Below are 27,585 nucleotides of genomic sequence, written 5' to 3' on the forward strand. Positions count from 1 at the left end.
TTGTTGTTGTTTAGTGGTGGTGGTGGTGGGTTTCGTTTTTTGTTTCTTTTTCTTCAAACTAGTTAGAGAAGAACCTTACAGTAAGAAAATGTTTATGTTTCTTAGCTGTAATTACTAGTTTATTAAGCTGGAAGGGGACTAAGATATGATTTCATACACAAGATAAAAGGGAGGTAGGTTCTCTTGACAGCCATTTGTTTCTCTTTATAGAACACAGAAAACTGATTTAGCACCAAGCTGAATTTGCATGCAGCTGTATTTCAGCCAAGGTACCCATAGCTCTGTTAAAACAGCGGAGTTTTTAATGTGTAAAAAGAGCACTACAAGGTCAGAAGCTGCATATTGAGGATGAATTAGAAGAATTTTAGAAAGCTCCATGCTGAGAGGAGAGGGAAGCACACCTAGAATGGTTAATTTTAAAGACAGTGTTGAAACAATGATCTCATTAACATTCATATAACACAACTTGGTTTTAAAAGTCTGTAGTTTATTTCTAYAAGCTGCCATAATTTTATTCTCTGAACACTGGCTATTTCTGAGGAGCTGAATAATTTCTGGAGTAGAAGACTATTCAGAGGGTTATGAAGTATTAAACTTACATGTTGCAGCAAACCTCTGAGCCAGAATGCAGTAGGGTTGGCCCTTTTTTGTGCCCTGATTCCAGCTGGGAGAATGCCMGAAATATCTATTAAGTGTTGCTGCTGTTTGTTGAGCAGTTCAGGCGGTGTTACTCAACATGCTGTGGAAATGGTCAAATCCCTCCCTGCTGCCTGGAAACGATTCAGCCAGAGAGTGACATTTACTGAGTGCTCCAGCTCTGGCTTGCTGTGARCCTGCTGCTGGTGCTGCAGTGCTGCAGTTCCTCCTGCTCCTGGCAGCTCTCCTGGCCAGGAGCGAGCTGGACACGCCAGGCACTTCCACTGGGCTTCACTTGCCAAGGCACAACTTCCTCAGCTTTGGCCACAGTTCATTCAGATAGCCCCAGGTGGCCTTGGGAGTGTGGGATGGAGCACATCAGAGTGGACAGGGAGGAAATGAGAACATGAACTGGGCAGGAGTTTCTGGTGTTCTCACTTGCACACAGAAGCAAGTGACCTGGCTCTGTGTGCTCTGCCCAGTCATCCACAGCGATCTTTGGAGTAAATGACATTTGAATAAGGTCATATCCAAGTGGGTGAAATAGTGCCTGAGATAATGGCAGTCAGTTCCAGCAGGGCAGGGAGGCAGGGGAGATGCAGCACAGCCAAGGCTGTAGCAAGGGAGCTGCCTCTGAGTCCTTCCTTTGTTCCATGTTTGCCTCAGTTTCCCTCCACCACATACTGTTCCTCCCCTGCTTGGCAGCCTTGTTTCTAGGACAGTATCAACTCCAGTTTTGAAATTGCCAGCCTCCTCCTCTGGGGTCATTTGTCCACTGTGCTTTTACTTCCATTTGAAAGGTTTTGCCCCTGCTGTTCATTGCAGGGAGGTCTCACAAATGTTTTCCCTGTGGCTGAGAAGCCATGCTTAGTTCCCTCCTGTCCCATGGCTGTCACCCAGACCTGGCAGGTTCCTCCCTGTGGTTCTTTCACTTTCTGAGCCCTCAATATCTTCATGCAGCAATATKGTCTGCTGGCCAGCAGAATCTGGGTTTCTCTGCAGAAAACTTACTCAGGTTTCTTCCCTTCAGAGTAAAGGATCTTTTTCTGCCTGAACTTGGCCACAGCCACCAGCCCAGCTTGGTCAGGCACAGAAAAACCAGTGCACAAGGAGAGGGCTCCTGGCAGTGCCAGCCCTACCAGTGCACGAGGAGAGGACTCCTGGCAGTGCCAGCCCTTGCAGTGCACGAGGAGAGGGCTCCTGGCAGTGCCAGCCCTGTAGTGACCCTGCCAGAGGGAAGGGACCTGGAGTGCCAGTGACATGAGAGCTGCTCACCAGTGTTTGCCCTCTGAGGAGCAGCGCAATCCTTTTGGTGCCCAAGACTCCAGTGATTTCAGTCAGCTGCATGCCCTGCAGGAGCACTGCCCTTTTACTGTTCCACCCCTCAGCCAGGTGTGATTGTGCATTTTAGTCAGACACCACCGAGGTTCCATCTCTGCACAGGGCAGCTGGCTTTTCCAGCTAGCTCAGCTCAAACCAGAGAAAGGAGGGGAAAGTATGAATGCACAAATGAAAGTAAGCAACCTGGTTTCACTAAGAATGAAGTGCTGCTGTACTGCTTGAAATCCTTGCTATTTTTTTTCCTTCTCTTTATTCCTGTTTTGTGCTCTGTGCTTGCATGCAGTCGCAGAGCTCCCTATGGGTCTGGAGAGCCAGAGTGCTCCTCTGGAAGGCAGCCAACATTGTTAGTCTGGCTGCTAATGCAGGCCTATATTTAGTGGGTTCTGCTCTGCTTTCTTCTCAAGTGAACTTGGGTTGGTGTTTCCAGGCAGAAAYGCTGCTCAGAGTACTCTGCTTGTTGTACTTGTGTAGGGATGGTATAAAAAATGGGGTAGGGCAGTTTGCAAAACATGGGAATGTTTGTAAAAGAAACTGTTTCCCCTAAAATGTACAAAACTTAAATCTTTTAAAAGCGCTAAGTGATCGGTGTGCTAACAGGTCTAAGTTTTGATTGTAAATCTATATATTTTCTCTAACAAGAAATTCACCTGTGGGAGTCAAACAGGTCACAAAATGTTTAYACTTCAAAGCAGCCATTTCTGCCTTGGGTTTTCTCTGCATTTAGCAAAAGAAAGGCAAGTGTTTTCCTGTAGGGTACACAAGATTTCTCCATTCCCCACATGCAGGGAAAAGAAATTGTTGTTTTCTTTATGCCCATTTTTCAATGGGATTTTGCTCCCTATTCATATGACTCTTTGGAACAAAGAATTTCTACAATTTGAGGATGCACATAACTTCTTTTTCTTGGTTGTTACAGAATAAGGAACTGGRATCATTGTGCTTTAAGAACATTCTTTTTCTTCTTCCAAAAGTTTTCTTGCTTTTCCTTTTCTTCTTGTTGTGCTGGAAGAATTAGTCTTGCCATGCAATGCTTCTTTCAGACAAACGTGAGAGCAAATAATACCCCTGCATTGAGCACTGTGGCAAAATGGGTTGCTTGCAAAAGAATGTATTATCTGAATTTGAAGAAGAAATRTGAGAAACAGTCTGTTTGCAGTACCTGGTGTTTTGTTCCATGGTTTGCTGTTCCTYTGCAGGAGCTGGAGTGGTTAAAAACAGCCCAGAGAATGGGGGCCGAGTTAGGAATAGTTTCATGTTTCAAGATTGCTGCACGCACTTTCTCAAGTAAATTACTTTTTCATTTAATCAACCCAAAATCTGTCTGGTATCAGTGAGAGGATTGTATCAGCATTTGGTTATTGTTAATAGTATCAAAGATAAATGTTCTTGGGGTCAATAAATGTCCCACAAGTGTAGGTTTGGACGGCCATATCCAGACTGTCTGGGGACATTTTATGAGCTATAACAAAACAGTCTAAACCTTCAGGGTGTTAAACTGCATGGATGAGTTTTAGACCACTGCAGAGGGAGAATTCCTTTGGTTTTGTTCATATATTGAATTAAGCTCGTGAGCACTTTAAAAGCTTGGATCAGCCTGGGCACAAAGACAGGAGACAGCTTAGGTTTTGACACAGCAGTCCCATTTAGACCATCATCTCCTGGGTGATGATGTATGGGGTGTCATTCACAGTGATTTGAAATCTGCAATAAAACACTGTCTGCTGCAATAACTGACAAACTTATTTTAAGGTAACAAATTGCTTTGGATAGTTTCACTGTGATTTATTTAGCTCAGCTTGTTCCGAAGAAATATGAAATAGTGCAGGGGAAAAAAATTACATGTCCAAGTTTCTTTTAGATATTAGAAATTTATTGCACTTTTTATCCCTATCAATTCTTCCTCTTCTGAAAACCTGAATTTGTATTGAGCCTGTGCCATTGTACATAGCTTGGGAAATATAATTCTTCCTAGCAAGAAATGTTTTCACAGTCTGAAAGAAAGTTAAAAGCATTCTRAGGACTGAAAAAGACATTGCATAAAGTCACAATTTGACACTTCASTAAGAATGTTTCAGCCCAGCCAAAATAAAGGAACACTTAGCTGGAAACCATATGGTCTAAAGGAAGGGATTCTGTGCAAGGCTTTCATACCTCAAAAAACTCCGTGTCACCTTCAAGGGAAAAATCTCTGTATTCTGTGATCTGACTTAATGAAGCAGCGAAATTGCAACTGTGTTTGCAGGAAAGGTGGGCTGAGGAACAGAGACATAAAATAAAGACAACGCAGCAATTATTGTTTCACACCCTTGGAAGGTGGTGTCAAACTGCAGTGCATCTGGAAGGCCATGTGTTGGTACAGCCATTGCAAATTCCCTCATTTTAAAATGGTCAAAATGGATAGAGACTGTGAAGAATCGGTGTCAATTTTATGTTTTAAGACCCTGCTGCTGAAAGTTTGTTCCATGTTTGATTATATTCTCACCCAGGAATACCCACTTGTGCTTCCTGTGCTTTCCCTGTGTGGTGTGTCCCAACCCTGCAAATCAGTCCATGCAGGGACTATTTTCGCTGTTTAATCTTTATTTTAGAGTATCAGTTGGATTAAATGGCAAAACTTGAAATCTGGTAGTAACAATTAATTATTTAATTGGAAATTTAATCTCTAATGTGTCCTGGGATAGGTACATTGTTGGGGGACTATTAAAATACGATGCCAGAATCAGGCTGAGGAAACATAACACCTCATTTGTGACTGGTTTATATTTGTATAAATTCTTGTTACAGATCCATAATAACTCTTTAGGGTGCTTCTCTCAGGGATCTCCAATGCTCACAATGCTGCCAGGGCTCTGTGCTTTATGTGCTGTGGTATTTGTCAGACCCGTGGCTGACTTCCTTTCCTAAAGATGAGAAGCAAATGAAAAATCAGGAGCAMACACTAAAAATCTTAGTAATTTTTATTGTCTTCTAATAAATGTTCTAATTCACTGATTCACTGTCTATTGGCAGCAGTTACTGGGCTAATTTTATTTTTATTACATGTTAAMTTTGTTAGTGTTACTTTTAATTAAAAAAATATTTTGGGTCTAAAATTTCAGGTGCTCTGGGATAGGAGAAGGGTTSTGTTCCTGTGCCAAGCCTGCACGTTGGCCAGGACACCTGCGTGTGTGAGGGAAGGAAGTGAACACCATTTTTAGAACTTGTAATGCCAAAGGGCAAATCTCCTAAAATTACTCTGCTGGTAAAAGCACTGGAGACTGAAATGGAATTGTTGAATTGAATTGGTTGTGTTTCCTGCTATATGGTTTTTTAAAGTCTGGTTTTGGGTTTTTTTTGTTTTTTTGTAGTTTGTTTAGTTTTTTGTTTTGGTTGGGTTTTTTGTATTTTGGGGGTTTTTTTCTTGTTTGGTTGGTTTTTTTGGCAGGTTTTTTTTTAGTTTTGGCTTTTTTTTGGTTCGGTTGCTTTTTTTGATTTTTTTTGATAGGGGTTTTCTTTGTTTTGATTCTTTTGGGGTTTTTTTGTTGTGGTATTGTTTGGTTTTGGTTTTGTTTTTTTTGTTTGTTTGTTTTGGGGGAGTTTTTTGGTTCTTTTTTTTGGTTCTTTTTTGTTTGAGGATTTTTGGTTTTTTGTTTTGTGTGTGTAGGTTTTTTGTTTCGGTGGGGTTTTTTTGTTTTTTCTGGGTTTTTGGTTTTGTTTTGGTTTTTTGTTGGTTTGGGGTTTTTTTTCTTTTTTATGGGTTTTTTGGGGTTTATTTGGGTTTTTTTTTGTTTTGTTTTGTTTTGCTTTTGTTTTTTGTTGTTGCTGTTGTTTTATTTAGGTTTTTTGGTCAGGTGTTTTTGTGTGGTTTCTTTTTAGCCAGAGCTGCTGTTGTGTGAGCCCTGGCTGCAGGCTGGGGTGATGTCAGTGTGGCAGGAGGAGAGCAGAGCCCAGCCTGGCTCCAGAGCTCTGCCCAGGACAGCAGAGCCCAACCCTGCTGCACCAAGAGATGGCTCCTTGGTGTGAGTGTGCTCTCCTGGCTGGCACAGAAACCCCAAACTAAGAGCAAAGCTTCTTTCCTGTGCTGTTTCCTGCAGGAAAAGGCGAAGGGGAGCTGCAGAGCTGAGCTGCAGTGCAGAGCATCCCTCCCCTCCCCTCCCCTCCTCTGTGCCCCTCCAGCAGCCCTGGCATGGCAGGGGCTCTGAGTGGGGCTCTACATGAATATGAATTAGAGACGAGTGCCTGAGCTCTCATACCGACTTTTGTTTAGCTGCTAATCTGTTTGAATGCTAATGTGCCACATGCACACAAACCCGATTAGTTTGGAAAATGCTTGTTTTCCTTTTCACGGCTTCTAAAAATTGGAGCTTTGTTTTGTTTTGTAAGCTGCTTCGATCTGTTTTGTTTTGCTCAAAATAAGAAAGATGATGTGTAAACACATCTGGGGTTTAAAATCCAGTAGCACACTGCTCTATGACCTTCTGACTCTCAATTTATAAATAAATGAAAAATATTTCTCKGAGAGTCTTATTTTGATATTTGCATTCAGTAGTACCATAGGGTTCAAGTGTTGATAYTTCTTTAAGGTTTTACTTTACCTGAGTGTTTTACCTCTTCAGCCAGAATAACCCTTAGGCTGGGGTGGGGATTTTTTACTTTCCATGGGCATTTTGTAAAAACTCAGCTTCTCAATTCTTCTTCTTTGCTATAGTACTATGCATTATTGATCAGCAGTGATGATTCTGCTCCTTCACAGAGTTATGGCAGATATTTCTCTGACATCCCAGAGTTTGTAATCTAAACTCAGTGTACAGATGACACACTTGCTAAAGAAAGGTTTTCCAGAAAAACTGGAAGGTGTAAAGGAACTATACTGGGTTCTGTGGGTATTAATCTTTCAACCTTTTACAAATATTTTATTTGCAAAGATTTTGCTTTTGCCTCCTGATGCAGGTGCACATATTTTTGTTGAGAAGGAAATCTGTGAGTCAGCCTTTCACATGCTGGTTTGGAGCCCAGTGAAATCCAGGGACTTGCATGTTCTAAATGGCCCCATTAAACCTTTCCAAGCTCAGCCACCATTTCTGTCTAGCTTTCTGTAGAGTATAAAAATCTACGTGTGTTGCATTGAATTTTGTTGAAATAGAAATTGTGTGTGTCTTCTGAAGCTGAAGTTAGGAAACAGTCAGAAAAAAATAGAAGCATTCATTAGTCACAAAAAACACTTAAATGGAGCATCACATTAAAAGSCACCCTCCTGACTCTGCATAGATAGAGGGAGATTATTTCTTTAAACTATTTATTTAGAGAAAACAGAATGCTGGATGACCTCTGGTTTCTTGGGTAGCACTTCCATTCCTGCTAAGCTGCAAGAGTAGTGAAAAATTAGGTTTCAGTTTAGGTTTTGGTGTTTAATGGTGTTACTTTGTTTAGGCTCAGAAATGAGCTGATGTGAGAGCGTTCCCACAGGGATGACAGATTGCCCTGAATGATGGAGAGTCAGCTGCAGGGGTGATGCTCTGGGAAGGCCAGGGGGCATTGGAGATGGGCCATCACCCTAAAAGTTTATTTTTCAGTGTGTTCAACTCTTCCTAATGTTCAACCATTGCAAGGCAGGGTGAGCCAGGATTTGAGCCAACATCAGAGCCTCCCGTGGAGTTTGAGTGATTGCCAGCCCAGTGTTCCACACTGAAAAGGGAGAGAATCAACCACTTCAGTGATGCACAGACAGCAAGGTTTGGCCATGAGCTGCGCTGGAACCGTTTGCCATGTCCTATGCAGAGCATAGAAAAGACATCAATAGTGGTGTTCCCCGTTAAAAGTGTTTAGGTAAAGCAAAATATTGTCAGCAGCAGCCACATCATCTTCCCTTTTAGCAGGGCTCMCGTGAGCTCCTCCCTCACTTTCTGRGCTGACAAATGGTGCCAGCCTGCAGAAGTGACATGAGTAAATACTTCAGCCATGATTGGATTTCTGGTGTTCCTGTCACACAYGATTTTGCTCTGATCACTGGCTAACACATCTCACATAATGTTGGTTCTGTCTCTCTTCCCCCATAGTGCATTTCTAATGATGATATATGTGCATTTTTCCATTAAAAAATGAAATATTTGTAATGTTAAAACTGAATCATGGACATCAGGTCATATATTTGTGGTTCATTAAATATACACAGTGACTCTTATTTTTGTTATCAAAACAAAATTTGTTATTTTTGTTTACTGATTTTTATAACTAAGCTATACGTAAATTATTTTTGAGTTCCTGAAATATATGTCTATTTCCAGTGCAGGATAAATTTCTTTATATTAGTTCATTGAAATGGTAACAGCAGTTGGTGAAGCCATAATATTTTATCCGATGATGCMTGTGTCACATTTCATGCCAATTACTGTATCTTAAGAGACTCAGTTATWTGAAATTTTATCTACAACCTGTTTGTGCTCTCTGGCTCTTAAATTCAGTATTACTGAGCAGAATTCTAGGTTTTTGCATCAGACAATGTGCCTTTCAGTGGCTAAAATATTTCTAAAAAGGATAGGAAAAAAAAATCCCTTAAGAGAACGAAAAAATATTTGAGATACAGTTTTTGGATGATGTCCAGTTTCTACATTAAAAATGCTTTCCAACACCAGACGAAGCCTGAATCATAACAACTCATTTAATGCCATGTGCTCTCTGAAAAGAAAATGAGATCAGTGGTTAAATGAAATGCCCACAGATCCTGGGCATGGTGCACCATGATCAATAAAGATGATAATGCAGAGATGTGGGAGGACACTAAACTGGGCTGTTATTTAAGATTTATTTTGTCTTCCTGAATCTTTCAGAGTGCTCTATGGAAACAAGATCACGGAGATTCCCCAGGGCCTTTTTGATGATCTTGTSTCTCTGCAGCTGCTGTGAGTATGATCCCTTCGTCTTCTTTATTTTACTGACTAGCTAGATTTACTGTTCTTTCAGCTTCTGACATTAATAGAACCTCCTTTTCCACTGAAAACTCCCTGGGATGTGCTAGTCTGTTGTTTCTGTGTCAGGCAAGAGGGAGGCAAGGGCTGAAAAAAATAAAAAAGGAAGGTGTCAACAGTTTTATAGCACAGTGTGTATAATGGATAAAAGACACAGAGGATTTAAGTGTGGGGARGAAATGAGAGACTCGGTCCAAGAAAGGAAATTTGGTCACCGGCTGATGCGTGGGTGGGGATGCCATCTGATTGTTTTTACACATTTAGCACTCGTGGTTGAATGTCTGGATCCTTGAGGGCTCCTGTGCTGCAGGAACCTGCTGGGGCGAGTGAAAGGGCGACGTGAGAGGTCTGATTGCTGCAACTCGTGCTCAGTTCTGCCTTCCTGTTATGTCAGATGGGGCTCTTGCAAGAGAAATGTTGTCACAATATATTGTTATTAAAGTATTTTATGCCATGTGTGATTGAACTTGCAGTTGTGATCAGGGTAAGATGTATGTGTGTGTACATGTATATATATATATATATATATTTCAGTGTGTATAAATGGAGCAGAAAAAAGTTTCAAAGCCAAATGTGAAATTGCAAATTTCAGTCACTCTGCTCTCCATGATCACATTGGGAACCTTCCTTAAAGGGAGGGAATCATCAGCCAGTCAGTAGAGGGAGCAGCAAGGAAATGAGTTTAATGTGTATTCCTGATGCTCTGATTGCCATCATGGCTGGTGCACTCAGAAAATRAAAGTGGTAGATCATCCATGAGTCAATTCTGGTTTATGTCACACACAGCACTCCACCCCAAACAGTAAATCACATTTAATATAGAACATGAAGTAGCTTTTAGGCACGTTACTGGAAAGCTTTCTGACAATGCTGTTGTAGTCAGCAATGACTATCCCAAAGATTCTCATTGCMATTGGATGTGTCACTCAGTGATTGCAGCCTCTGCTGCCCTTCTGTSCCATCCCAAAATAAACATAGATTTAAACAGCGTTCATGATCAACCCAAATGAGTAAAATGAAGCTGAAATGACTCTGTGCACAGTGAAGGAATGCTCAGATGTGTGATTTATCCAYAGCCCTTAACTGCAAACATGAGCCCCTGTTCCAGAGCAGGACAAGCAGGAGCCCCTTTGGTTTGGCTGTGGCAGTCCCTGAGCTGTGGCAGTGGGGAGCTGCTCATCCCCTGCACACTGCTCATTATTTTATCTTCACCCTGTGCACCTTTTTCTGGCAGCTCCTTTTCTCTCTTGCCCCAAATCTCACAAATTTTCTGGTACTTAAGCATTCCCATGGCAGCCTGTGCAGTAAGAGGAATTTTGGGGATGGTTTGCCAGGTGTGAGGACAATAATCATGGAAGTGCAGAGGAGCTGGGCCTCGTCCCACTTTGACCTCTGAGAAAAAAAACCCTGTATTTTTAAAACTCTGACTTTACAGTCCTCCCGATATAAATATTTTACCATTACAACTTTGAGGTGGTACTCTTCTAAAGTTGTTCTGTCTAATCCGGGACACTTTACAGATGGAACCTTTCCCAGCTGGAAAAAAAAAATCTAATGGAAAAATCATTCAACACATGGATCACAGTGTCCTGTAAAAATATTGGTCTAAAACTTTTGCATAAGGCATTAAGCAATTTTCAACTCCTTTATAGTACAGTCCTGGAGGCCCTCAGTAAAATGCCTATTTAAGACAAGATACCTTTATTTTCAGTCAGAATTACCCCAAGTGATGCCTCATTGTTAAGGAGGCAAAATCAGTGTGCCAGAGAACCACTGGAAGGTTGTTCTTCAAGTATTTAAACATTCTCAAGCTGGAAATCTCCAAGTAAATTGCCCTGTTTTGGGATTCCCAAAATTCTGTGGCCCAGGAGAGTTCCAGGGTTTTCTTTAGCATGTTTGTGTGTGAAGTCTCTTTTGGCAAGGAGAGCACTGGATGATCGTGCTGGAAATGCAAACAAACATCTGCAGCTTTTGGGATTGTGGCTTTGAAGCAGCTGTTCTGGGATTGCTTGTAGTATTTTAATGGCTACTAAAAAAAAAAATAAATGGCATTCGTTGGTCTTAGACCTGCTGCTGAACAATTGGAAGAGTGCCCTGTGATTAGATCTAATTTAGTGTTCAGTGGGCACTAGATTGGATTTCTGCTTATTAGTCTGGAGACACACTGATAAGAAGCCTCTGATTAAGGTGTCCTGGTGGCCTGTCTGATTTCCTGAGCTGGAGCAGGAGCAGTTTTGAAAATGTACTGCCTTTCTGATAAAMCAGGACACCATGAGGAAAAGGGAGGCCTTGTGGGTCCTGTATAATTTAGAAGGAAAAACTATTATTTAGAAAGAAAAGATACTATTTAAATGGGAAAAAAAAAACCAATTACTGTGAAATTGCAGGACAGATAATATTGTTGTTAATAGTTTTGGATAGAACTCAACAGAGTTTCTCAGACATGTAATTATTCTTCTGTGTAAATAYACTGTGTATTCTTCTGTGTAAATAAAAGCCAGGATTATTCCAGCTGGAATTCTGGCTGAATTGTTCTGTGTWAGGGCCTAAGAGCTGGGTAAAGGCTTCTCAGCTCAGGCATGGCCACGTCTTCAGCTGCCCTGTTGGATTTTGGTGTAGGGGAAATGAATTCAGAACAAGTTTTAGACCACCTGGCTGGCATCAGCATTCCTTATTTCTGCCCTTTAAGACAGAGGTGGTGAACCAGGATTATATTATATTTGGCAAGGAAGTAACTAGGCATGGTTAAATAATAACCAAAGGTTTTGGGTTTTTTTTTTTTGTTGAGGGATTAGGGTGTGGTTTTGTGGGGCTTTTTTTAAACCCTATGAGTCTAATTCAAAATGTTGTTTCTGAAGTTTTCATTATAATTAACTACCWTAAGTAGTTAACATCACCCACAGAAATAATTGCACTTGGATTTTTGTTAAATTGCTGATTTCACAAGTCTTATGTGTCTCCTAAATATGCMATGGTAACCAGCAGAGCAGCAAAAAATCAAGTCCAGCTACACATCTGTTCTGTGGACCAGAAGCTTTTCTTGGACCACGTAGTTTTCCTTATCCTGTTGGAATTTGCCAGGGGAGAGGATGACAGAAATCTCAGTAGCCCCTTGTACCCTGCCCTCATGCATTCTTCTTTTCAGCAAGTGTCTTCTGAGAGCTTTGGGCCGATTTGGGTTTGGGAGAGCTATGTTGTTTTTCAGAAAGGGATAACTGGAACCTGATTTTCARTTGTTTGGGTTTTTTTAATACAGTGAACAGAAAATTTCATTTCAGTGGCAGAGCAGTGCATTCATGCTGTGAAATGGTGTTTGATTAATTAACATTGTGTTTCTTGCATTTGAATGCTGAAAGAATGGCAAAGGGATCAGCTTAAGTTGGGAGTTCCCAAGTGCCCATTAGCTGTGCACAGCTTGAACTCCTGTCCAGGAGCCTCCAGCTGACCTGGGCTGTGTAGAAGCTGGAGCTCATTGCCATGTCCTGCTCAGCTGTGCCTCAGTTCCCCTGGAGCATGGACAGGCTCGTTCAGAGCCCTCGAGCTGGCCAAAGTGCTGTGGTCACCATGCAGGGTGACACTGTGCAGCCCTGTCCCCTGTCAGCCCTGGGACACACAAACCCAGCAGTGGCACCGAGTCTGTGAGCCATTTGGCATGTCTAACTCACACCCTGCCCTCTGCCACCACATTCAAACAAACATTCTGGGAGCCTTTTTATTGCKCTGTACGCCGAACGCTTGCAGGGCTCTGTTCCTCTGTTCCTGCATAAAATCTCTGCTGTTTAAAGAGCTCTATAGCACAAAAATATGAGGGATGAAGCCTCATTTTTCAGATGTCTGGCAAGTATCAGTTTACAATAAATCCTTTTCCTTGAAGAAATTTACTTTGCATAGTTACAAATTGTACAAGTGCTCAGGCGTGTTGATCCTAAATCTTCTGCTTGTGATCCCCATGTTTAACTGAGCAAGAAGAAATCCCCACAGTGGACTCTGTTTTGATGTTGCTAAACGTAGATCTACTCCTGGGGTGCATAAATATTAAAATCAGAGGCTCGTTGTGTTSCTCTCTCAAAAAATGAAGCCAAAAGCTTACAGCCTTCTCTTCCTTCACCTAATATCTGGTCATTAGGGAAAACTGAATGCTGTAGTTGGAAAAGACCAATAATCTTATTGGTGCCTGGAGTCTGACATATTGACAGATAAAGTGATGTCAAAGGTGGTGACAAATTATCACTCATCTAACCTGGGTTAAAACTRGAACTAGATATAATATTTACAACTTCAGCTGACCTTAAAATAGACTTATATGAAGTGAAAGTCATGTGTGTACTTTCAGAAACGGCTATCATCAGTCTTCTCAAAATTCAACCAGTCAAATTTTGGGTTGAGTGATTCTTATTTTTTTTTTACAAGCTCTTTATGCTGCTTTTCCTGGGATGAGTAAAGCAGATACTTGGTACCCCCAGCTCTTTTCTGGTGAGGTTGCTTGGAAAGTATCTCCATGGCAAATCTGCCAAGTATGACGTGCTTGTGTTGGTTTGAAACTCCAGATTGAATCCCAGCAGTGAAGAGCTTAAAACGGGGTCTACCCATTATTTATTGTGTTCTTTCRGGGCTTGATGGAATCTCAAAGAAAATGCTGTGATGTACAAACTGGTGCAGAGTATTTAAAARCAACAGAATGTACATCAGTTCCAACATTTGGTGTTGTATACATTGCACTGCTGTATACATAAATAYATTAACCAGCTATGTAAACAGTACATAAATGTCAGAATAAAGGAAGTTCAGTTTTCCATTTACAAGTCCTTAATAGCACAGCAATCTCTTCTCTTCCCCACAGTGATCTGGGCTTTAAGTGATGTATAAAATCTTCTTGTTCTGTAGACATCTCAATTTTCCTCATGGAGAAATGGACAACAGGCATTAAAAAAGAGACTTTCTGGCTAAATGTAAGAGGAAAACATTATCCAGATGATGTCAGGTAAATGGAATAGGCTGCCCAGAAAGCTGTGTATCCTCTGTCCTTCTAGATTTTTAAAGRCTGAATAAAGCTCTAAGCAACCCAGTCTGACCTTGTAGCTCATCCTGTTTTGGCAGCCTAACAGGGCAAGAAACCGCTGGAGCTTCCTGCAATTCTGAATTATCCTGTGGTCTGGTGATCTGCATTAACTGTGCATGAATGGGTCATGCTGTGAGTGGGGTTCAGACCAGATGACTGGAGATCCTTTGCCACCTGTGTCATTTCTGGGTTCTGTGAATCTAAATTCTTAGCAAAATTACATACAAGCTTTTCTCTTGATTATTCWAAATATTTCTGGCTACAGCATAGAGACTGTGCAGCCCTCATCCTTGTAGTCCAGGGCAGAATGCTCTCTGCACAGAGCTGTTTAATAGCTTTAGAATTGCTTTCCACCCATTTGCCTCAAGCTTTTTTCCTTCAGATTTCTGCATTTAGGCTGCTATTGTGATAATGTTACTAAACTCAATAGCCACTGTTTAAGTGAGGGAGCAGCATCTGCCAGACTCAGAAATACAATTACAGTCAAGCACTAATGAAAGACTGCAGCAGCATCTGCCTTTCCTGTGTCACTTGTGTAGCCTGGCTGCATGCAGCTTCCCCAAACAACTGCTCATTCCTGCGTCAGTGTGTCATCCATCAGCCCCTCTGACGCCAGTGCTCCAAGCYGGACCCTCTTGACACAAACCCTCCTCGCTGTAATTGCACACAAACCTAAATCTCATAGCCCTGAAWGCAGTGAAAATGYGTTCATTCAGTTGTGCATCTGAATYATCAGGGGGTTGTCTGGAATCAGCTGTGATCTTATCTGCAGGCACAAGTGAGACAGTATTGAATTTTAAATAGCAGAAGTCTGGGTGCTGTGACAACACATATTTATAAATCTCCAGGTAACAGCAGAAGTACCCTAGGATTGTTTTGTGGATTGTGCTCGACTGGAATTGCAGATTTTTTGGATCAGAAAAGGAATTTCTGAGATCTCTGTGTAAAATCCCACCAAAACAGGACTGTCAGACTGTGCTCTGTACTTCCTCCTTGACTCATTATCAGCTTGCAACTTTTCCATTTTAATTTACTGTGAATAAATTTGTCATCACCATCATCCAGTTTCCTGAACATGGAGAAACACTTGAAGCTGGTTAAGCAAGCATGATGATGATTTCATGCTGGTTATTATCAGCTGAAGCACTGACAGACTCTTCAGTGGTCAGTCATCATGTTAGAAATGTAAATTTTAGTAGATGTTTAAATATCTCGACACAGTGAGAGGCAATCAAAATGCTCCCTGACAGGCCAGGCCATCTTAAAATGTTCTTGAAACCTAATATAATTATTTTGCCAATAACTAAGCAGGGGCACACACAGTTCTGTCATTAGATGTTGCTTGTCTCTGGCTGTGGGGATGACCAAGCACTTGAGTAGATATTGCTGTATTGACACTTCAGCTGTTCTCTTAAATTCTGTTAAATCAAGGATGACACTTGATCCTCTATAAATTTCAGGAGAAATTCTGAAAAATACATGCTATTTATATATATTTTTTTATTTTTTTATTTTTTTTTTTACTTCTTGCAGCAGCTGTTGTGTATCCTAAGGAAAGCTTTCTGCTGTGAATTCTTTCTTTGCTGCCTTACAGTGCCTCTGAATGTAGGTGAAGCCTTCCACTATCRATATTCTGTAAAGGTCATGTCTGTTCAATTTGTGTTCTGCTATTCCCAGGGCAGAACTGYTACCAGTTTTCTTCTTCCCTACAAGTCTCCTCTGCCTCTTGCATCTCTTTTTTCTGGTGAGTTCTCCTTTTCCCCAGTGGAGTCTGGCATGTGGGATGTGCCAGCCAGTTCATGGGATGCCAAACATTTTCATTCTCATCATGTTGTCGTTGCTGTCAAAACACAAAGCTGGTGAAAAAGGAGGAGAAGCTTTTCAGAGCCTTGGTGCAGCTTTKCTTCCTGACACTTTCCTTTAGGCTCACTAATATATTTAGGATGATTCCTGCTCTCTCCTGGAGCACCAGAGAGCAGCCTGAGTCCCCAGCACGTGTGAGGTTGCCAGGCTGCTGTTGATTCTCCAAGTTCTGTGGTTAATCCCTGATAGTTTGATTACTTGACTTTTCTGAGATAAAAATACAAACATGGCTAAGGGTAAAACCCATATAAACATTCCCATTTGCTCTTAAAAACCAATTTTTTCAATCATTTTGTGTTTGGAGTTCAGAATGTTATTTAAATGTTAATCACTTGAAGCTGTGCTTGGGCATATAATTCAATTATGGGACCATCTTAATTATGCAGATGGTGCTTATGAGCAGCTGATACAATTACAGAGCCAATTCAGTGCACATTCGTTTCAAGGGCTTAGCTGAAACACGTTATTATTTCAATGTGTGTGGACAAATCCACTTTTTCAGGAAATGGGTTTATGGAATTGTTACAGTGCTCTGCTCAGCTCATGGCTTTCAGTGGTGTGCAAACCACAGGGTCTTTAACCATTCTCCTGGATTCTGTGGTGGTCCCAGGCTTGTGAGAGGTTTCTTCATGTTTTTTACATATCCAGAGGGATGAAAAYGGAGACTTGAGTTAATAATCCATCATCCCCCTGGGTAGCAGGCGGTTTTATTTCTCCTTGAATATTTAACCTCCTTTTGAGCGGTGCCGCACATCTGGAGGCCGTGTGTAAATCTCATCCAATCAAGCTGATAACAAAACAGGAGAATTAGTGGAATTTATTTTCACCATGAATTGGTGCAAAGATAAATACCATGTAATTCCTGCTAAAATAAGACTCCATTCTTAATGTTGTTCCTTCTTTGGGTGTAAGCCAAATAAAAGGAGCCCTTAGTATGTTTTATGGCCTGGTGCAGTSTTTAAGGAAGATCAGTGTTTCTGCTTCCTGGAATATGTTTTTCTCATCTGCCTTTGTTTGAAAAAAACCTCTTATAACCACTTCTAACTCCATGTGAGGCCAGCCTAGTATACCTAATTAATAATTAGATGCCATTAGGGGAGCTGGGATAGCRAAGAAAGATTAAGTAAAGAACTGGAATTAATAGAGGGGAATATTCATAGCAGATATTTTAAAATAACYGAGAGTTTTGAAAGGAATATGAGCCGTAATGCTTCTGGCCAAAAGTCATCCTCTAACTCACAGTAAGTAGGAGGAAGAAATTTTTAGGGATGATGTATTCTGCTTCCTTAGTTTTTTACTTCTTCCTCCTGTTTTTCACTGATTCTGATCAGAAAKAAGTCATTAATTTATCTCACCATCCACCCCATATGGCCACACCTGTATTAGTGCTGAGCAGACTGTGACACACAGAATGGGAGTTGTCACCTCAGAAAATCTGTGGAGGATGTGAATTCCCACTTCTAAACAGTCTGCACAAGCACTTTGCTGTTCCAAATTACTCTGATGCTTGGAGGAGAGTGTGTCTCTGTGTTTGTGGCTGTATGGAGGATCAGCCTCTCATTTTGGCATTTGGCTCTAAATAAATGTCACAGATTGTATCACCATGAGCATAGTCATTGAAAATCCATGCCAGGAAACCTCATTGCRTTGTAAATTCTATTCTCCAGCGCTGGGTTTATTCATGTTTTGCTGAAACTAATGGGATAATGACTCTGAATGCAGAGTCTTCAGTGCAKTTGCAGGTCAGTTTTGCTCACAGGGTTTATTCAGTGGGATGGATCAGGAATGGTTAGATTTCATGCCCCACGTTGGCRGAGGAGAGAGCAGCATCTGCCCAAAGCAGCTCTGCTGTGTGTGCCCTGCTGAGGCAGCACAAAAAGACATCTTTKCTGCCCATGTGTAGAAATACAAACATACTTCAGTTGTAAATTCTCTTATTGCTGCAATTGTTCTCATTTTTGCTTCATGCTTTGTTACAAGTACTGCTTGCAACATAAACTATTACTATAATWCTGGGAGAAAATTAGCATCTAGCAGAATCAATTGGAATCCATACTTGTTTTTAGTTTTGTTCCTGTACAGCTCAGGTACCAAGGCTCTGTCATAGGGCAGGAACAGGCAACCCCAGCTCATGTGCATTCCCTGAAATTAGGGTGGGACCAGTGCAAAAGGACAGGGAAAGGATTTGTAATGCCAAGAGCATGTCTAGGGTTATTGTTCAAAATTCAGTACCTGGTTCTGCCCTCTGATACCTTGCTAAATAATTCTTTATGGGTAAGATGCTCAACAAGCTGGAAAGAGAAGCTTTCCACACATCTCACATGATGAGAGAGGATGAGGATGGCTTTGGTTTGGACACACAAATRGCTGAAAGAAGCAAGCAGGAAGCCATGACATTTGCTGTTGGAGCAGAGGAGGAGGAGCTGTTCCTGTAATGGGAAAATTACCCTTTTACTTCTGGGGCAGCCAGCAGGAGTGTGGATTAGGTGTCAGAGAAATACAGATTCCAGAGGGGTCATACCAGTGCTGCTTATGACTTCATAAAATTGTTTTAGCTATTAGTTCATGCARAAATGTAACCTCATTTATCCATCGTGGACTTCTATGGGATTTTGTCTTAACTAATGTCAAGCTTCGTTTTCCATAATGTGGAAAGGAGGAAATTCGGGTAAATCGATACTGACTTTTCTGTAGGCTGGAAAGGAGAGCTCTCCTTTGGAGCCTCCTCATTCCAAAGCATTCCTGTTCTCCTGGAGTTCCCTGTGCTGCCCAACAATGCCTCCATCTCCTGTGGATCACAATTCCTGCAGCCATCCCCTGCAGGAATGGGGCTTTGCCAAAACAGAATGGGAGCAGAGAACTGTAATGAGTGTGTGATGTTCCAGAGATTTCAGGAATGTAAARGCGGAGGAGGAAACATCTTCTGGATTACTTTTTGGAGAAAGAAAAGCATTGTGTGCAGCTAACAGGCTTGTATTTCTTCCTGTGGGGCTGSCCTCCTGTCTCTAGTGGTGGATGTGCATTTTTTTGGCAAAGGAAGCTCCCTGGGCTCTCAGAGGTGTCTRTAAGATGATGCATTTGCTTACTGAGGAAGACAGGATGTATTTCCTTTTTGCCTATATTTTTCTTCTGATTTCATGCTACTGTGGTGCCTCAGAGAGCCGCAGTGATGCAATATTTAGTCCCTTAAACTCAACTGACAAGGGAAGAATTTTGTCTCAAGAGAACTGAGTTGACAACATTTATTGTTTGCAATTGGCTATTTTTCTCAGGCTAGTAGTAGTCAAAAGATGTGGATTTTGTCTTTGTTGAGAAGAATTGGTAATTTCCTGCCTACTTCCCTTCTAAGTGCAACATACCACCTATGCAGATGCCAGTGACAAATTAAGTGTTCTTGTGTTTGATTGTCTCAGCAGGAGATCCAGCTTGTTGGGTTTGTGTACAGTTGTTCTGTGGGGCAGAGCTCTAGATGGATGTTCTAAGAAAACTTGCASAAGTACTGTCCAGGATTTTCCAGCTGAACTGATCACTTCCACCAGCTGGTTGCTGTGTAGTTGTAAAATACATATTTAAAAAAAAAATATCATTTAAATTGCCTTGGCGCTGCTTTTCCACAACTGTGCAGGACTCTGGTGTGACTGGAATCCACAGAATTGTGGGACAGCAGAGGCTGGAAGGGACCCTGAGTTATCACTTGAGCGTGGTCTGGAGAACCCTTMCTTAAAGCAGAGCCACCTTAGCAGGTCAGAGCAGGTTGTCCATGGCTTTATTTGGTGTCACCTTTCAAACCTCCAGGGACAGGCACTGCCCAGCTCCTCTGGCAGCCTGACCATCCTTGCTGTGAGCTGAGTTTGCCTTGCAGTAAGTTTTAGACCTTACATTTCTCTTTTTTGTCTCCCAGGAGAAGCATGGCCTTTTTAATCTTCCATCATCAAATTAACCCTGCACTGCTTAGCAAAAGATTTCAAACTCCCAGAATTTCAGTTGACTGAGACAGACTTAAGACAGCTGCTGGTAGAGAAAAYTGAAAAACAAGGGTTCTTCTCACTGTGGGCTGTGTGTATGAGTGTGTGCATGGAGTAGCAACATGGGCAGTGATTTTTATTCCTGTGGTTACTAAGCTGAAGGCTTCTTAAATATTTGTGTAGGATTTTGAGCAAATTGGGAGAGGGCTGGGCATACACACCCCCCACCCCCCCAATTTTTAATTATTTTAAGATGTTATGTCTGTATATTCCCCAGCTATGACAGTACTCATGTTGACTGGGGGTTTTCACCTTTGAAGTATAAGAGGCAAATGAAGWCTTTACATGTGGTTTGGCTTTGGTGACTAGGTTAATTAATGTTCTTTTTTTCAGATTTAACCCCGAAGTCCGGTCTATCTTTATTTGATTATTACAAGATTAACAAATTCTAAACCTTTTGTCTGTTTCCAGGCTTCTCAATGCCAACAAGATCAACTGCCTGAGGGTGAACACGTTCCAAGGTCTGCATAATCTCAAACTGTTATCTCTTTATGACAACAAGCTGCAGACCATCAGCAAGGGGCTCTTTGCACCTCTGCGATCGATCCAGACTCTGTGAGTATGCAGCCAGATCACAAATGACAGCTCTCTCTCTTTYTCCACCAAACATGCTGCCTGTCTTTGCATCTGACATTAAGACAATTTGGAAGAGACATCAGTGCAGCAGCCCCTCCTTTCCTCACTGAAAGAAAGGGARCAAGAAAAAGGAGCATTGCATCAGTTCAGTGAGAGCAGCTATCGACACAGCCTGCCCTTAGTGACAGAAATGTCACAATGGTGTGAAGCTCAGGCAGTTTGTTGTGTGTGTTTGACTCTGTGTAAGATATGAGCAGCAGATTCTATTAGAATCATTGTTTTTAATGAGCCAGTGAGTTGGCATCTCCCCTGTCTGGGTCTGAGTCCTGCTGTGCAGTTCGTGACTTCTGTAACCACATTTCARCTGACATTCTGCTTAAGGGAAATGATGTGTTGTGTTGTTTGATCCATTAAGAAAATCCACTGAACATCTTCTGAGAGCCCTTTGTAGGCATTAGAATAGGCGTCAGAAGCAAAAATACAGGAATGATTCATTATTTTGTAGAAGAAGGTCTCATCCCAAAGCTGTGASTAATGAGATAATAAGATAAACAGTACTCCTTCAGAGCTGGAGTTGGCAGCCTGGTACTCCACTGTTAAGATCTGTATGGGTGTGTATGTGTGCACATACTGCAGTGTATATGCACACACACTCTCTAGTACTGCAATTTCTGTATCCAAATGCACACACACACACACACACACACATATATATATATATGTATATATATATTAATGCTGCAAATGCATTGGCTGAATTGGTTGTGTAAATGTTTTAAATCATATACAAATTAACTGAGGGGAATGATTCCTTGCAGCAGTTTCTGCCACCTCCTGAGGCAGCCACAAACACAACCTGAATTTCCAGCAGATACTTTGGCCAGGATGTGTTGCTGTAAACAATTACAGCATTGGAATAATCATGTACAACACCCTCCAGGGGTTCATGTGCACAGGTATAYAAGGTTTGTCAGGTTAAACAACAGGCTTTTTTAATGTTTATAGCCTTAAGGTATAAACATTTCCCCCTGGTTTCCATGGGGTTTTGCTGGTGTTCCTTGTGGCCCTTACTTGGAATGGATTTGCTGCTTCACACCAAACACTGTCATGAAAAGTTTTGATTCATTCTCCCATTTTTAATACTCCAAGTGATTGYTGTCTTCTGTGTTTTCTCTAGAGCTGGAAAACCAGACCCAAATCCTGTCTCTATGTGGTTCATTGTTCTTYGGGCCTTTCACAGCAGGAATAGCTCTACTGCCACAGGAATCTTGAATTTCTTCAGGCCCTTTCTGCTCTGTGTGCCTTCCCTTCCCTGTCCTGGACAGCCATTGCCCTGTTGTATTTTACACTTATTTTGTAAAGTGACAGTTCATAAATATAACTGCAAACAGAAAAGAAAAGGAAGTTTCTGCAAGTGGAAARCAGTAACAGAGTGGAGTTCTTGTGAGGCTGTAACTTTATAGCTCTGTCCAAACCAAATTGAAACATSTGTCTTTCCTTAACCTGTCTTTGCAGTTATTGGAGAGCTGAGTCCTGCTCCTTTGGAGGTCAGGGGGACTGATGCAAGTTAGCTGAGCTGAGATTAGAACCTGGCTTTGGGAAAGCCCTGGCAAGCTCTCCTGACAGTGCTCAGCTTTGTCAAGCACAATGAATCAGAACAGCAGCAGAGATGCTGTTTCTCTCTAAGATGCCCCAGCAGATTTCTGTTACCAAAGTCTAAATACTCACTTCAAATCATAATACCCATTTCCAATTTCATCGGAAACAAGCTGTGCAAATTTTGGTGGAGGATAGAGTGAAATTGTACCTTGCACAAACATTTCAATCTTAAAAGTGAAACTTTTTAATTCAGGAAAAAGTACATATAAGAGAAATACTATCACACATGATGAGTACGTGCAAATATTAATTTCACTCTTGTGAAAAGACTCTTGGATCACTCCTGCCTTTGAAAAAAAATCACTTCCAGTGAAGTGATTTTTTTGCCTATGAAAAAAATACATAGAAGGGAAAGTGATTTTTTGCCTCAGAAGAAAATGCATAGAAGAGAAATACTATCACATATGATGAGGATATGCAAATATTAATTTTGCTCTTGTGAAAAGACTCTTGGATCACTTCTGCCTATGAAATAATACATATAAGGGAAATGCTATCATGCATGATGAGTATATGCAAACATTAATTTCACTCTTGTGAAAAGACTCCTGGATCAGTTCTTCCTTTGCCCAAAGATCCAAGATGCTTTACTAATTTACTTTTTGATCCCTAGGAAACTGAGYTTGCTGGTAACATTTCTTTTAAACCAGGATACAAAATGATCTTCAGGTAAAGTGCGTTTCTCTCCAAAGGCAGCACGTCAAGCTCTCAGGAGAAAACCTGGGACTTGGCAGACAGCAGGTCTGTGTCATTTAAAGGGGGCTTTGCCATCTTGATTTTTGTTTCCTCTGTGCCGCAGAAATGCAGAATTCCCCATTCACATGCAGCTCTGTGGGGTTCACCSTGCCCAGGCTGGGGGGTTTTTTATCACTCTCTGTGACAAACAGCGACGGAGCCACAGGTCAGTCCCCATTAACCGTGCCATCCTCCCCGCAGCCACCTCGCCCAGAACCCGTTTGTGTGTGACTGTCACCTGAAGTGGCTGGCTGATTACCTGCAGGACAACCCGATCGAGACCAGCGGCGCCCGCTGCAGCCATCCCCGTCGCCTTGCCAACAAACGCATCAGCCAGAGCAAGAGCAAGAAGTTCCGCTGCTCAGGTAATTGGTTTAGCCCTGGCTCGGGGAGCTGCAGCTCCTGAGAGCCCGCTAATCCAATCTGTGTGCCCGTGTTTGCCCTAATGGATGGTAGGGAGCATCTCTGCAAATTCGATTTGGGAAATTGGGTTAGTTCGACGGAAAGCAAATTAGCTGGTGGATTAAGAAAAGAAAAAAAAAATTAGAAAAGGAAAAAAAACAGTCTGTATCTGTCTTCTCTTAAAAACAAAGAAGAGGGAAAAAGATCGAAGCTTGTGAGATTTAATGGTAAAGAATTGCTAGATTTTGAAACATTTAAGGAACACAATGATGATATATGTGAATCTATGTGGAAAATGTTGTATTTTGACAGTGTGGAGCGTGGCTGGGTTGTCATTTGTATTCAGGCAGAGCTTTATTGGCCTGATGAGAGCTGAGCTCAAGTTTAGTTCCCGGACCTAAAAGGCTGAGAACCATAAGAGAGATTTTTATACAACTGGAAGTGGGCATTTGTGATCTGGGATGGGAGTGGGGAATGGCATCATTTCAGATGCTTTCATAGACTGATTTTCCTTATATCCACAAGTAACACACTCTAACTCAAGTAAAACTGCCGTCAAAGTTGGTAAGATTTTTGATTTCAGCAAGCTTTGACTTCAAACGTGCATGATAATTTAGGCAAAGGTTTTGTGTTGTGAAYGARATGGAAAAGTAYTTCCCCCTGAAAATAACCTCCAAARTAACATMAASAGCTTTTTCTCAACCCTCTCTGTTCTTTATTTATGGTTCAGCTGTCAGTAGAAGGACMTTTCTTGCCTTACAAGCACACCTAAGCAGATGACTGTTTCTTCATGTGTCCTTTCCTATTGGTTATATTGGTTATCTCTGTTTTGGATTGCTGCATTTCTGTATACTGTGAAGACAAGCAGGTTTCAGTAAGCAGATCTATTAGTGTGTGTGAGAAGAAAAATGACTGTTACTGGTGGAGTACCTTGCAGTGTTTTCTATGAAAATTACTATGATTTTTCTCTTTTTTTCCTCTGAAAAGAAACATGATTAATTGTGTTCCTGGTGGTAAGAGATTAATGGCTCTAGGTGGGGATGCAGCATGAGGCTGAATGGCAGCAGCCCAAAACAAGCCTTGTGCTTTGTGTATCTCTGCGAGCAACATATCGAGCTAAATCTTCCCTTGGTGAGGAAAAGAAAATAAAGATAACTTCATCTGCACTCAACTTTTCTTGGGCAGGCTTGTTAAGGGTCTTCAATCCCTTGTGACTCAAGCCACAAAATTTATAATCRGACCTGAAATTACGAGATATTTTATCTAGGTTTTTGGGTTGTGTCCATCACAGTAACAAGATAATTAGCCAGCAATATTCATATTTAAAGGAACTGGAAATAAAAATGCGTAAATATAGTTTAGAAAGACTGCAGAAACAGATCTCTAAAAAGCTGTACCCAATTTGCCATTGTTATTTTCTTCTGCTTTTATTAATAGCCAGAGGAATTAATGTTTTGGATGTGCGTGCCTGCTTTGAACAGTGGTGCAGGCGATTGGAGGAGGCAAACACCATCTGATACCGTTTAGGAGAGGTCACAGCTCACARGAGCTGCAGTGCACAGCACAGTACCTGGTGATGCTGAGAATAATATTCTGTGTGAGCTCTTATCTTGGGGGTCCTTTCCTTGAGGCACTGGGCTGTTTTTCCCTGGGTCTSCAGCTYTACATCTCTATCAAAACCACATGGAAGAGGTATAAACCTGACTTAYAGAGGAGAGCGGGGATTGTAGAGCTTCAGAACAAAGATTTCAGCTGGATGCAAACTAATGCTCCTCAAAAGCTCAATAGAGAAGGGATCCTCGCCTGTAGAGTTTCCAGATGGTGATGAGATACCCTGAACTCAACTCCCTGTCTGCTCACGTGAGACAGGATCATCTAATGGTTTAGAAAATCTGGGTTTGTAAATCAATCCAGGGAGCAGACATCCTTGGCACCTGTTCTGCTCAACTTGTCCCTTTGAATCATGGCTGCTTCAGGCTTGGCATTTAGCAGGGATTTTTCATGTTTTCATTTTGAGGAATGTGTTTCATCCCAGGATCTAACACAGCACGTCTCTGTGCAGAAATATCCGTGAGATATAAATCTTCATTTGGAGTGTTGGGCAGCAGTTTGTGTCATTCAGGGATGACACAATCCCACCAGGAAGGCAAGGATTAGTAACCTGTCAGAGTCCTTGYTGTCTTTGGGATTCTCCCTCTCTAGATTTTACATCTTCTGCCCAGTGTATGAGAGAAAAAAAATTGTTGCACTTTTATAAATGTGCATCTCTTTCTCAAAGGGTTCTTTTTTCAGGTCTGGGTGTTTTCATGTGTTTTGTGTAATACATTTAGTACATTTCAGTGGTCAGAAAGTCGTTTTTTGAGGGGAAAACAGAGAATAGGAGGGATTGGTTAAGGAGGAAATGTGAGGGATTTTATCCTCACAGTCTTTGACCTTTGTGAGGAGAGGAGGATGCACACAAAGTGWGAGCTCTGTGGGAGCAGAGGGACTCAGGCAGTGTCAGGATCACACTCAGGAGCAGTTAAACCAAGGTTAAGACTTTGACATCAGGGAAAAAGTTTGAAAGTTATAAAATCCTGAGTTTGTCCTGAAGAGATGCGTGTGTTTTCCACATTTCCTTTGACAAGGGCATGTGGTGGTGGGACAAGGRGGAATGGCTTTGAACTGTAAGATGGTTGGTTTAGATTAGATATTGGGGAGGAGTTACTCCCTGTGAGGGTGGGGATGCCCTGGCACAGGGTGCCCAGAGAAGCTGTGGCTGTTCCTGGATCCCTGGAAGTGTCCCAGGCCAGGCTGGACAGGGCTGGGAGCACCCTGGGATGGTGGAAGGTGTCCCTGCCCATGGCAGGGGGTGGAATGAGATGAGCTTTAAGGGCCCTTCCAACCCAAACCATTCTGTGATTCTGTGATCATAAAAGGGACTATCAGAAAGGACCTGTTACGAGAAAAAACTGTCTGTTCAGTAAATTGAGGGAAGAAAGGGAAGTGCTCTTTCTGTGAGGAGTGGTTAGCAGGAAWGGGGTGAAAAGCTGAGATATTTGAAGTTTCATCTGTCTGAAGTGGCAGAGGAGCATCAGGAAAGCAATGTCAACAGGCCACCAAAGCAGATGGGCTAAATGGAACTATATTTGATAATTAAATGAAACTGTGAAGACAGATCTACAGAACTTCATTCTGCACACTGTTTCCTTCAGTTTTCATTCTAGGTCCCCACCATCCTGTGAGATAGCATCTGGCCAGACTTGCTTTCCTTTTTTCAGTTGATCAGGTTTTTCAATTGAGGCACTTTGCCTGGCTGCTATTTCCTCCCAGAACCTAATGGCTCAAGCTTTTACTGATAACAAAGGAGCAACATCTGCAAAGGTTATGAGTGGCCACAGAAAGGAGCTTCTGTGCAACAGGTAGATAATGTACATAATTCTTTTTAAAAGGAGAATTGGAAGCATTACAGCATGAAATGAAGGAGCAGCAGGGAACAGGACATGTTTTTGCCCAGGGCTGTGAGACAGGCAGAGCTTTTGAATTTACCATCAAATATGTTTAAACATCAGATTGCAATAGATACTATTTCCTGTGATTTTCTGCTTTCCACTTTCGTGCAATGCACCACAATAATAACAAATCTCCCCCTTGCTCAGCTGTCTCCCCACAGCTTTAGCATCTGAGACTAAAAAAATCTGTCTTCCTCTTGAAAGAGAAATCAGAAGAACAGGCTGTGACTGATTCTCTCTCTTCTGTTTAGAAAAGGGAAATACAGTCATTTTCAGTGGCAACAGGGAAATTCTGATGATAATTTTCTTTTTGGCTACATCTGCCCACTCTGACCACCTTGGGATCCAGTGGTGCTTGGCAGCCTTGGGTCACTGGAGGYTCCCATTCTTAGTACGAATAAGGGGAAAAAAGATCAACACAAATATCCTGCCCAGAAGCATTTGATTAAGTTCACTACACAGCAGTTTTGTTTTCTGAGGCAGCACTGGGCTTTAGGAGTAGGGGAAATGAATCTGTGAGCAGATTGTGTTGTCTCTGTGGTAGCTTATTGTCACTTCAAGACTTGGCAGGTTCCTTGATTGCTGTGTGACACTGTGTATGAAATGGCTTTTGGAAAGAATTGCCCTTGCATTCGGCTGTATATCTATTTCTCCCTGTGATACGTTTGCATTTTTTGTTATATTGTGCATTTCAAAAGCAATGGAAGTTCCACCTGCTGCACCGACACAAACTATCTCTGATAATGATCAAAGCAATGTGTTTCTACAAACATCACATCATAAAAGATTTTTATCTTCTAATTCTTAGAAATAAGACTTTTATAAAGAACATTGTGTTTGAAATACCATGWAGT

General features: G+C 41.7%; 1 protein-coding gene across 1 annotated transcript in view; it reads left to right on the forward strand.

The window, feature by feature from the left end:
• The window catches only part of LOC130580903 (slit homolog 3 protein-like), a 397,748-nt gene that overhangs the window by 317,515 nt on the left and 52,648 nt on the right, over positions 1-27,585 (forward strand). Inside the window, exons 12-14 of the mRNA XM_057378685.1 lie at positions 8,784-8,855; positions 20,280-20,423; positions 23,040-23,203. Of these exons, the coding sequence (XP_057234668.1) occupies positions 8,784-8,855; positions 20,280-20,423; positions 23,040-23,203 (380 nt within the window). The remainder of the gene's footprint in view (positions 1-8,783; positions 8,856-20,279; positions 20,424-23,039; positions 23,204-27,585) is intronic.

The sequence above is a fragment of the Malurus melanocephalus genome, unplaced genomic scaffold, assembly GCF_030028575.1.
Source record: "Malurus melanocephalus ecotype Western Australia unplaced genomic scaffold, MMel_1.1 scaffold_370, whole genome shotgun sequence".
Taxonomy (NCBI): domain Eukaryota; kingdom Metazoa; phylum Chordata; class Aves; order Passeriformes; family Maluridae; genus Malurus; species Malurus melanocephalus.